The sequence below is a fragment of the Pelobates fuscus genome, chromosome 8 (genome assembly GCF_036172605.1).
Source record: "Pelobates fuscus isolate aPelFus1 chromosome 8, aPelFus1.pri, whole genome shotgun sequence".
Taxonomy (NCBI): Eukaryota; Metazoa; Chordata; class Amphibia; order Anura; family Pelobatidae; genus Pelobates; species Pelobates fuscus.
Window position 1 is genome coordinate 15276402 of NC_086324.1, and position 13316 is coordinate 15289717.

At 42.3% G+C, this 13316-nt stretch overlaps 1 protein-coding gene across 1 annotated transcript; it reads left to right on the forward strand.

Annotated features, from left to right (window-relative positions):
* The first annotated feature begins 4661 nt into the window (after nucleotides 1-4661).
* CRYBA2 (crystallin beta A2) lies at nucleotides 4662-13093 on the forward strand. The gene is made up of 5 exons (XM_063429289.1): nucleotides 4662-4746; nucleotides 6016-6182; nucleotides 10480-10621; nucleotides 11255-11397; nucleotides 12803-13093. The coding sequence occupies exons 1-5, from the start codon at nucleotides 4678-4680 to the stop codon at nucleotides 12948-12950; spliced, it is 669 nt and encodes a 222-aa protein (XP_063285359.1). The 5' UTR covers nucleotides 4662-4677; the 3' UTR covers nucleotides 12951-13093.
* The last annotated feature ends 223 nt before the right edge of the window (nucleotides 13094-13316 follow it).

Genomic DNA, 13316 nt, shown 5'->3' on the forward strand with positions numbered 1-13316 from the left:
TGCTGTAGTGGGGAGTTAGAGGCTGTAGTGAGGGGTTACAGGCTGTAGTGGGGGTTAGGTACTGTAGTGGGGTTAGAGGCTGTAGTGAAGGCTTAGAGACTCTAGTGGGGGGTTAGAGTCTGTAGTGAGGATTTAGAGGCTGTAGTGAGGATTTAGAGGTTGTAGTGGGGGTTAGGTGCTGTAGTGGGGGGTTAGGTGCTGTAGTGGGGGGTTTGTGCTGTAGTGGGGGGGGGGGTAGATGCTGTAGTGGGGGGGTTATGGGCTGTAATATGGGATTGGGGCAGTAGTGAGGGATTAGAGGCTGTAGTGAGGGGTTGGGAGTTGTAGTTGGGGGTTAGAGGCTGTAGTGAGGGATTACAGGCCACACATGTACCATGCAGTGCAAAAAATAGCCGTTGTGCACTGCAATAACTAGCCACGCATGTATCGCACACTGCAATAACTAGCCACGCACGTATCGCACACTGCAATAACTAGCCACACATGTATCGCACACTGCAATAACTAGCCACACATGTATTGCACACTGCAATAACTAGCCACGCACTTATCGCACACTGCAATAACTAGCCACACATGTATCGCACACTGCAATAACTAGCCATGCACTTATCGCACACTGCAATAACTAGCCACGCATGTATCGCACACTGCAATAACTAGCCACGCATGTATCGCACACTGTAATAACTAGCCACGCATGTATCAAACACTGTAATAACTAGCCACACATGTATCACACACTGCAATAACTAGCCACACATGTATCGCACACTGCAATAACTAGCCACACAAGTATCGCACACTGCAATAACTAGCCATGCATCTATTGAACACTCCAATAACTAGCCAGGCATGTATCGTACACTGTAGTAACTAGCCATGCATGTATCGTACACTGTAATAACTAGCCAGGCATGTATCGTACACTGCAATAACTAGCCACGCATGTATCGTACACTGTAATAACTAGCCAGGCATGTATCGTACACTGCAATAACTAGCAAGGCATGTATCGAACACTCCAATAACTAGCCACACATGTATCGTACACTGTAATAACTAGCAAGGTATGTATCGTACACTGCAATAACTAGCCACGCATGTATCGTACATTGTAATAACTAGCCAGGCATGTATCGAACACTCCAATAACTAGCCACACATGTATCGTACACTGTAATAACTAGCAAGGCATGTATCGTACACTGCAATAACTAGCCACGCATGTATCGTACACTGTAATAACTAGCCAGGCATGTATCGTACACTGCAATAACTAGCCACGCATGTATCGTACACTGTAATAACTAGCCACACATGTATCGTACACTGCAATAACTAGCCACGCATGTATCGTACACTGTAATACCTAGCCACGCATGTATCGTACACTGTAATAACTAGCCACGCATGTATCGTACACTGTAGTAACTAGCCACGCATGTATCGTACACTGCAATAACTAGCAAGGCATGTATCGAACACTCCAATAACTAGCCACACATGTATCGTACACTGTAATAACTAGCAAGGTATGTATCGTACACTGCAATAACTAGCCACGCATGTATCGTACATTGTAATAACTAGCCAGGCATGTATCGAACACTCCAATAACTAGCCACACATGTATCGTACACTGTAATAACTAGCCAGGCATGTATCGTACACTGCAATAACTAGCCACGCATGTATCGTACACTGTAATAACTAGCCACACATGTATCGTACACTGCAATAACTAGCCACGCATGTATCGTACACTGTAATAACTAGCCACGCATGTATCATACACTGTAATAACTAGCCAGGCATGTATCGTACACTGTAGTAACTAGCCAGGCATGTATCGTACACTGTAATAACTAGCCAGGCATGTATCGTATACTGTAGTAACTAGCCACGCATGTATCGTACACTGTAGTAACTAGCCACACATGTATCGTACACTGTAATAACTAGCAAGGCATGTATCGTACACTGCAATAACTAGCCAGGCATGTATTGTACACTGTAATAACTAGCCACACATGTATTGTACACTGTAGTAACTAGCCAGGCATGTATCATGCACTGTAATAACTAGCCAGGCATGTATCGTACACTGCAATAACTAGCCAGGCATGTATCGTACACTGTAATAACTAGCCATGCATGTATTGTACACTGTAATAACTAGCCACACATGTATCGTACACTGTAGTAACTATCCAGGCATGTATCATGCACTGTAATAACTAGCCAGGCATGTATCGTACACTGTAATAACTAGCCAGGCATGTATCGTACACTGTAATAACTAGCCAGGCATGGATCGTACACTGTAATAACTGGGTGGGCGTGTTCTGGGAGCGTCATGAGTAACATTAGTTTCCTCAGTCCCGATGCCCAGATAGTAGAATATTTAGTAATTTCAGATGTAATACGAATATTTCTGTCAATAAATTTACACTTTGCTCTTACTTTACATTATTCAATAACGAGGGCTTTCCTGGATGGTACGGGAACCTAAACAACAGGTTGTGATAATGGAGTGAATTGCTTTCGGTCCTTAAGGGGTTAAAAATGCATTGGGCCGCTGGTGTGTTTTCCACTTTGGCCAGCAGGGGGTGCAGTGAACACATGTATTACTGTTACTGTATGTTTACCCAATGGCATCCAATGAACACAGAATTGCAATGAATAAAAATCTGAATTTGAAAATAAAGTCTGATACAGCTATGACAAAAGCTGAATTGGAGATTTTTTCCAGATGGTTCATTTTTGCCTTTTTTTCCAATCGATTGCACTATCTGTTCGTCCACCCATTGTAAAGCGCTGCGGAATTTGACGGCGCTCTATAAATAATATAATAATAATAATAATTATCTGGTGAAAATACAGGGTGTTTATGCCCATTCTCGAGAGCATCAAACTGTGGGCAGCCGGTCATTCTGGGGTGAATGCATGTGCACCCCATTATGGGCGGCCATGCTGTCTGTGACACAAATGACATCACACCCTCCCTCCTCTTGATTTTAGACCCACCAGAGTTGATCGCTGCCATGGTCATGTCATTAATTTGCCATTTGATGCTCCGTACGGCAATACAGCATTTTTAGCACGCCAGGATTATATTTATACAGTGCGAAATGAGCAGCATGTCTGTCCTCTGGGCTATCCATCCGATATCCTGATATTTTGGGGCAACGGAAAAAATGAAGGAAAAACGCTACATCGTATGAATGCTTGATGTAATTCACATAAATGCACAACATCACATTAGAGTATTCTGTGTGTGTGTATAGATAGCTTGTTAACTCAAGTATATGAGAATAACGGAGGAACCCCAAGATCTGCAATTCAGAATGCTGGTACCCGGCCATTACACGCCTCAAACCTTTATTTAATAGGAAGGAACAAATTCATAGTCTGTATTATCGTATTAATTTAAAACAAATTGTAGGATACATTGTGACCGACATTGTGACCGACACATGGAACACAGGACGTACAGCAATGTAACAAATGGATATCTCCATCTGTCATTAGACGTACAAAGCCCTTCATAACACCACTGGTCAACGACCTTCTCCTGCTTGACTTACCTGGAATCAGCTGCCAATAAAACCGGAGAATCTACTCAGTCACCCCGAGAAACTGCCCATTCCCTTTAGCACCCTGAGAAGTCCCTCTGAGAATCTGTTTATTCACTCTGAGAATCTGCCCATTCACTATGAAAACCTATCTATTCATGTCAAGACACTGAAAATCCAGCCATTCACCCCGAGACCATGAGAATCTGCTCCTTCACCAGGACTCCCTGAGAATCTGCTCATTTATTTTGATAAACTTCTCATTCACCCTGAGAATTTGCTCATGCACCCTAAGAATCTGCCCATTCACTCTGAGAATCTGCTTATTTACTCTGATAAACTGCTCATTCACCCTGAGAATCTGTCTATTTACCCAGAGAATTTGCTCATGCACCCTAAGAATCTGCCCATTCACTCTGAGAATCTGCTTATTTACTCTGATAAACTGCTCATTCACCCTGAGAATCTGTCCATTTACCCAGAGCATTTGCTCATGCACAATAAGAATCTGTCCATTCACTCTGAGAATCTGCCTATTCACCCTGAGACCATGAGAAACTGCTCATTCACCAGGACTACCCGAGAATCTGCCCATGTGCTTTGAGAATCTGTTCATTCATCCTGGGAATTTTCCTTTTCAGCCTGACGCTGTTGAGACAATATGTGCCCAATAATATAGTAAATTAGAGACTCATCTTAAACCTGTAGTGATCCCAGCTTTAACCACCGCTTTGCTTTATTCTAAACCTTTCCCTCCATCACACCCCGGCTCCCTGTTACTGTATCATTACATATAGCTGGCGCAGGGCAGCACAGCTGGGATATAGCGAATAAAATAGACTGTGATTGCGTCATTCTCCTGTCTATTGTGTCTGATCCTGGACAAACATGTAGCAGCACTTTCTATTGTCTTCCATAATCCTCTTTATAATAGGCCAATGAGGATACACAGTGATTGAAATGTCTGCCCTCCTGCAGGCCCTCTCTCAGGACCCCCCCTCTCAATCTGCCTACCCACCCACTCGCACACACGTTCTATTCTAGTGAGGCCACAACCGTGCTGAGTGTGCAGCTCTGAACTGCCGATTCATCAATTCCAATGTGTAGATTCCCATATATAAAGCCCCAATGGCCCATCACGCTTCAGCCCCTAATACTGCATTCTCAGGTAAGGTCTGTGGCTGGATGTGTCCGTCTCTGGGTTTGTGGAAACTGGGAATTTAAAACTGACAGGTTACTCACTAACGTATGAATTGCCAGGAATCCAACGTGAATTCAGATTTTAGGACAAATAAGACCGAATGTTAACCACTTCGGGTTCTTTGACTTAAAACATGAAATTCTTTTAACTCTTTTTGGACTCCGACACTACACACACAGTTAAATATTTGGGGAATAGCGGTGAATTGAAAACATACAGGGTTATTAACTAAAGTTAGAATTCAAAGTGTATTTCAAACTTGCCGTCAAAGTAGCCAAACTGGGAGAAATCCAGAAATCCGCTCGGCTACTCGGGACTCAAATTTGAAATTCACTTTAAATTCTCACTTTAGTGAATAATCCTAATAATATACAAACTTCAGGTCAACAAAGTGACTCTGGAATAAAACGATATAATCCCATTATGTTTACTTTAGAATAAATATAGCAAATATATTCTTCCGATCACTACAATTCACCATTTAGTGAATAAATCCCCATGTGTTTGATTCTGCCGTTTCTGGATAAAATGGTTTTGAATAGATGAACATTTTGCTTCTGATATAAAAATACTCGAGATATTTCTGGAGTATATTTACCCCTTCTATGCCATAGGATGGATTTTCTGAGGAGAGGTAGATTGCGCATGGCCTTCTTCCCCCTGTTTTGGGTTACATTTAGAGTGAATTGATCTTCTGAGAAGTATTTTTTTTTTTTTAGATTTTGTGTATTCAGCTGTGGGGTTACAATCTTGGCAAAGCTTGCAGTTTCCTAACTTGGGACTGGGGGATAGAAAGTTTTAGGCCAATCTAACTGAATTTGAGAATTTATCCAGTTTAGCTTTTGCAGTCTAAATCTTGCCGTTTTCCCATGAATAGCAGTAAATAGCCCTGTCTGGATTTTAAATTAGGCTCAGTGAGCAGGAGAGATGGTTGCGGACAGATAACGACTTATCGAAAAAGAGAAGTCAGGTCTAAATTTGGCTTCTTCAAACCTGTTCTCAGAATCCTTCAGCATTAGCATTCCATAATGTCCCGATGTACCAGCTTCACGGGACCGTTAATCACTATTATTTATTGAGACATCTGTGATACATAAAGCATATTCTTTATATCTTGGCTTATTGGTGACTACTGAGGTCCAGCAGTTGGAACTTGGCTATGACATCACTGAACAAATAGCTAATTACTTCTGCTAAACTGGGTTGTGAACAAAGTATATTCCTCTTCTTCCTTAGAGAATCACAATGAGCACCCAACCAATGGAGACTCTGGGCCAGTGGAAGGTAACCGTGTGGGAGGAAGAAAACTTTCAGGGAAAGAGATGTGAGTTCCTTATCGAATGCTCCAATATCATGGATCGAGGTTTCCGCAGAATCCGCTCCATCAAGGTGGAGAATGGCCCGTGAGTCTCACTGTATATCCCGTACTACCTGTGTCACTATACGTCCTATACTACCTGTGTGATATCGTGCTCACTGATCACTATACGTCCTGTACTACCTGTGTGATATCGTGCTCACTGATCACTATATGTCCTGTACTACCTGTGTGATATCGTGCTCACTGATCACAATACGTCCTGTACTACCTGTGTGATATCATGTTCACTGATCACTATACGCCCTGTACTACCTGTGTGATATCGTGCTCACTGATCACTATACGCCCTGTACTACCTGTGTGATATCATGCTCACTGATCACTATACGTCCTGTACTACCTGTGTGATATCATGTTCACTGATCACTATACGCCCTGTACTACCTGTGTGATATCGTGCTCACTGATCACTATACGTCCTGTACTACCTGTGTGATATCGTGCTCACTGATCACTATACGCCCTGTACTACCTGTGTGATATCGTGCTCACTGATCACTATACGCCCTGTACTACCTGTGTGATATCATGTTCACTGATCACTATACGCCCTGTACTACCTGTGTGATATCGTGCTCACTGATCACTATATGTCCTGTACTACCTGTGTGATATCATGCTCACTGATCACTATACGCCCTGTACTACCTGTGTGATATCGTGCTCACTGATCACTATACGCCCTGTACTACCTGTGTGATATCGTGCTCACTGATCACTATATGTCCTGTACTACCTGTGTGATATCATGCTCACTGATCACTATACGCCCTGTACTACCTGTGTGATATCGTGCTCACTGATCACTATATGTCCTGTACTACCTGTGTGATATCGTGCTCACTGATCACTATACGTCCTGTACTACCTGTGTGATATCATGCTCACTGATTACTATACGCCCTGTACTACCTGTGTGATATTGTGCTCACTGATCACTATACGTCCTGTACTACCTGTGTGATATCGTGCTCACTGATCACTATACGTCCTGTACTACCTGTGTGATATCGTGCTCACTGATCACTATACGCCCTGTACTATCTGTGTGATATCGTGCTCACTGATCACTATACGTCCTATACTACCTGTGTGATATCGTGCTCACTGATCACTATACGCCCTGTACTACCTGCGTGATATCGTGCTCACTGATCACTATACGTCCTGTACTACCTGTGTGATATCGTGCTCACTGATCACTATACGCCCTGTACTATCTGTGTGATATCGTGCTCACTGATCACTATACGTCCTGTACTACCTGTGTGATATCGTGCTCACTGATCACTATACGCCCTGTACTACCTGTGTGATATCGTGCTCACTGATCACTATACGCCCTGTACTACCTGTGTGATATCGTGCTCACTGATCACTATACGTCCTATACTACCTGTGTGATATCGTGCTCACTGATCACTATACGCCCTGTACTACCTGTGTGATGTCATGCTCACTGATCACTATACGCCCTGTACTACCTGTGTGATATCGTGCTCACTGATCACTATACGCCCTGTACTACCTGTGTGATATCATGCTCACTGATCACTATACGCCCTGTACTACCTGTGTGATATCGTGCTCACTGATCACTATATGTCCTGTACTACCTGTGTGATATCATGCTCACTGATCACTATACGCCCTGTACTACCTGTGTGATATCGTGCTCACTGATCACTATATGTCCTGTACTACCTGTGTGATATCGTGCTCACTGATCACTATACGTCCTGTACTACCTGTGTGATATCATGCTCACTGATTACTATACGCCCTGTACTACCTGTGTGATATTGTGCTCACTGATCACTATACGTCCTGTACTACCTGTGTGATATCGTGCTCACTGATCACTATACGTCCTGTACTACCTGTGTGATATCGTGCTCACTGATCACTATACGCCCTGTACTATCTGTGTGATATCGTGCTCACTGATCACTATACGTCCTATACTACCTGTGTGATATCGTGCTCACTGATCACTATACGCCCTGTACTACCTGCGTGATATCGTGCTCACTGATCACTATACGTCCTGTACTACCTGTGTGATATCGTGCTCACTGATCACTATACGCCCTGTACTATCTGTGTGATATCGTGCTCACTGATCACTATACGTCCTGTACTACCTGTGTGATATCGTGCTCACTGATCACTATACGCCCTGTACTACCTGTGTGATATCATGCTCACTGATCACTATACGCCCTGTACTACCTGTGTGATATCGTGCTCACTGATCACTATATGTCCTGTACTACCTGTGTGATATCATGCTCACTGATCACTATACGCCCTGTACTACCTGTGTGATATCGTGCTCACTGATCACTATATGTCCTGTACTACCTGTGTGATATCGTGCTCACTGATCACTATACGTCCTGTACTACCTGTGTGATATCATGCTCACTGATTACTATACGCCCTGTACTACCTGTGTGATATTGTGCTCACTGATCACTATACGTCCTGTACTACCTGTGTGATATCGTGCTCACTGATCACTATACGTCCTGTACTACCTGTGTGATATCGTGCTCACTGATCACTATACGCCCTGTACTATCTGTGTGATATCGTGCTCACTGATCACTATACGTCCTATACTACCTGTGTGATATCGTGCTCACTGATCACTATACGCCCTGTACTACCTGCGTGATATCGTGCTCACTGATCACTATACGTCCTGTACTACCTGTGTGATATCGTGCTCACTGATCACTATACGCCCTGTACTATCTGTGTGATATCGTGCTCACTGATCACTATACGTCCTGTACTACCTGTGTGATATCGTGCTCACTGATCACTATACGCCCTGTACTACCTGTGTGATATCGTGCTCACTGATCACTATACGCCCTGTACTACCTGTGTGATATCGTGCTCACTGATCACTATACGTCCTATACTACCTGTGTGATATCGTGCTCACTGATCACTATACGCCCTGTACTACCTGTGTGATGTCATGCTCACTGATCACTATACGCCCTGTACTACCTGTGTGATATCGTGCTCACTGATCACTATACGCCCTGTACTACCTGTGTGATATCGTGCTCACTGATCACTATACGCCCTGTACTACCTGTGTGATATCGTGCTCACTGATCACTATACGTCCTGTACTACCTGTGTGATATTGTGCTCACTGATCACTATACGTCCTGTACTACCTGTGTGATATCGTGCTCACTGATCACTATACGTCCTGTACTACCTGTGTGATATCATGCTCAGTGATCACTATACGCCCTGTACTACCTGTGTGATATCGTGCTCACTGATCACTATACGCCCTGTACTACCTGTGTGATATCGTGCTCACTGATCACTTTACGCCCTGTACTACCTGTGTGATATCGTGCTCACTGATCACTATACGTCCTGTACTACCTGTGTGATATTGTGCTCACTGATCACTATACGTCCTGTACTACCTGTGTGATATCGTGCTCACTGATCACTATACGTCCTGTACTACCTGTGTGATATCATGCTCAGTGATCACTATACGCCCTGTACTACCTGTGTGATATCGTGCTCACTGATCACTATACGTCCTGTACTACCTGTGTGATATTGGAGACTTGGCGAGAGATATATAAATTAATATATAATAATAATAGACTTTGTTATCATTATATCAATCAATATATAATTATAGTTAGACTTGGAGATATATAAATCAATTAATATATAATAATTAGGAATTGTTAACTAAATTGATTGGTTAATTTCCCGAACATGTTGAGGTCGGTTCGTGATTTGTGGCACCCAAAAAAAAATTTGATGACTGATAGAAAAAAGAATGATTGGTAGCTCTGGCACAGTCACTAAATGGTGATTTTATTCACAGATCAATTGAGAAGTTCGAAATGTATAAATACAGATTGGTTTTGTGAATTCGCCTCCTGTTTTTCCGTCCATTGTTTACTTATTGTCACTTGATCTGTGACCCAAATGGTTGGAAGATGCTCCTGTCAGTGTACAGCAAGATACTATGTATAGATTTTGGAGCACACAGATTGGTTTATTTTCATGTTCTTATTTGTTTTTCTGATTCAGTTTCGGGATCGGAATCTTGTTTCCATAATTCTGTCGAGCTGAACCTATATTTGCCAATATTCAGGTGTCCTGAAATTTTCCTATTTTGGGGGGAAATGGTACCGCCAAGACAAATATTGTCGCTGTGCACAAATCTAATAATATTTAAAACAATAATAATAATGATATGCCCTCACACAAGGGAAGAACAGGCCACGCTAACACATTCAGTAACTTTACTTTTACAGGTGGGTAGGATTTGAATACCCCGAATTCCAGGGGCAGCAGTTTATCCTGGAGAAGGGCGATTACCCTCGCTGGGAGGCATGGAGCGGAAACAGCGGCTACAGAACCGAGCATCTTCTCTCCTTCCGTCCTGTGAAATGCGCAGTGAGTGTCCCCTCGCCGTGTAAACCTATATCTAGGACAATCACATTACCGCCGTTCCCATTATCCTCACACATGGCAGCGATTTATTATCTAGAGCTTGTTCTCCTATTATCGTGCTGTTTACTCTCTAACATCACTTCCTCCACCTGTTCTATTATCTCTTGGCTGCTTTAAGTTAGCAGAACGCACTGCGTCTCTCTAATCCGAGAGTAACTGGAGTGTGTTAAAGGTCAAGGCGCCTTTAATCTTTATGGTTCTTTTTTCTTTTCCCTTAACAGTTCCCCTTCTCTTTATCAGTTCGTTGCTGCCTTTAGCTCCTAAAAAATAGAACAGTTTAAAAACACTATAATACATGTTATAGTGTTTATATTTTTTAACAGAATGTTGCTTTTTCTAAGAGATATTTACATATAGGATACATGGAGTGCGGCTTCAATGTCTAAATGTGGTTTGCATTAAAGGCATCACAACAGTTTATTTATTAAACGAGGAATTTAACGTTTGTTTTTTCATTGTATCCACTAATAGCCAATCAATGTTACAATGTCTCACGATTCCTTGTATATTTCATGGCTCCTTTGCTATGGTTCCTGTTCTCACAAATATACAAATTTTACCTCTTCCACGCCGCAGAACCACAGTGACAGCAAAGTAACCCTATACGAAGGAGAAACCTTCCAGGGTCGCAAGTTTGAGCTCTGTGACGACTACCCCTCTCTGCAGGCCATGGGCTGGTGCTCTAAAGAAGTCGCCTCTGTCAAAGTCAACTCTGGCGCGTAAGTACGAAACAGTGAGCCTCAAAGCATCATGGGAGTTAATTGCCAATAAACTCAATTCCTTTTAAATATCTTTTTCCATTTAGTTAACTGAATCTTTACAACAACCACAGCCCTGCAGATTGCATTAAATATCTATTTTTTTTAGCAAGCTGAAGGGTTGTGACTGGTTTAATGAAAATATGAATTCTAAGTTTCCGTGTCGCCAGATGCGAGGGACTCTCAGAATATCAAGTTACTGGGGCGGTACACCTGTTAAGGCGTAATGGGTGTGTCCTAAATCAGTAGAGGACAGAATCTTCCAATGGGAAACGTTAGGCCATTTTAAGGCAATTTTGACTTTTAAACAAAGAAAAACAATATATACATATTGCAAACTGCATCTGTATTATGAATACAACAGAAAATAAGCGCTCGCTACACAGTGCAAAAAAGGAATGGGCAGCACTTTTAAGTAAAGTGTGTAAAGTGCGCACTCACAATTAATTGAGCTACGGAGAGCTCTGCTTTCTATTGTGTTTCCCCATATATACTGGAGGATAAGAACTGCAGATCCATAATATCCACAGACGGGGATTGTACCGTCCAGGCGATTATCAACAGAGCTCTCCGTAGCTCAATTAATTGTGAGTGCGCACTTTACACACTTTACTTAACATTAAATATTGCTGCTACATATTGCACTATTTGTGTATATTCTTTCTGTTTTTTTCAAGATACTTTGGAGTCACAGATGTCATCAGATATATAAGTATATATACCTCTGTTTGCACTATCAGCACTGTATATTCACTTTATAGGGCGCGGTTTATCACTCTGTCTACCTATATTTGCATCTGTATTATGAATCTGTGTTCTCCTTGGGGGAAAGTAGCCATTCTGATTTTCTTGATATATTTGCAATGATATTGTGTTGAGTGCGTTTTCCATGAATTTACTGTTAACAGACATTTTTCTTTTATATATTCACAAATAATCTAATCTTTATAACAACCACACCCTTCGGTCTCTCTAGGATCAAAGGTACTTGATGCAGACAGCGGGTGTGCTTGTTACTATATTTGATTTCTTAGCAGCAGCAATGCTGTAGCGTTTACACCTATATTATGTGAATAATTTGGATTTCCACCAAGCCCTCAGCTATGTGTATAAATATATGAGAGATTAGGCATTTCATTCACAGACAATTTAGTGTACTTGTCATCCACTCCCCAATGTCCTGAGTCCTTTACTAAAGAATTTGAAAAAAACTATAGTTCAAATGATTTTTTTCCCTCCTCAGTCACTTTATTTTAAATTCTGCAAGATAGCTGTTTGCGGGCCACAATTCCACATTTAGTGGATACCCCTCTCTCCCTCTATGTGTCAAAATGCTAATAATTTCTATGGTTTTCCCATCCTGCAGCTGGGTTGCATACCAGTACCCCGGATACAGGGGGTACCAATATGTGCTGGAGAGAGACAGACACAATGGCGAATACAGAAACTACAATGAGTACAGCACTCAAGCTCACACTAACCAGATCCAGTCCATCCGCAGGATCCAACACTAGGGAAGTTCACAGCCAGCCAACAGGCAGACCACAAAATCTTCTCCCAGTCGCCATCCGCTGCTGTGCGGTGACTAGGGGCCTGAACTCATAGCCTTCGTACTAGTCATGTTTACAGCAAAAATAAAGAGATCTTTAATCATAAACTGTGCTACTGTCTTAATTCTCACAAGTTAAACATATTTATTAACCGACAGGACAGACGGATGGATCAGACAGACAGACAGACAGAGAAAGAGACAAACTGATTAGTCTGAGAGACTAATAGGAATTAGAGGAAGACAGAGCAAGAAGATGTACAGACCAAACAGATAGACAGACACGACAGACAGGCCAGAAACACAAGACATACAAGGAGAGAGCGACAGA

Excerpts from the sequence above, each read along its gene's own strand:
- CRYBA2 (XM_063429289.1), top strand. The coding sequence starts at position 4,678 with ATGTGTAGATTCCCATATATAAAGCCCCAATGGCCCATCACGCTTCAG. Across the intron at positions 6,183-10,479 it reads ATCAAGGTGGAGAATGGCCC|GTGGGTAGGATTTGAATACC; the intron begins GTGAGTCTCACT and ends TTACTTTTACAG. Across the intron at positions 10,622-11,254 it reads TCCGTCCTGTGAAATGCGCA|AACCACAGTGACAGCAAAGT; the intron begins GTGAGTGTCCCC and ends TCCACGCCGCAG.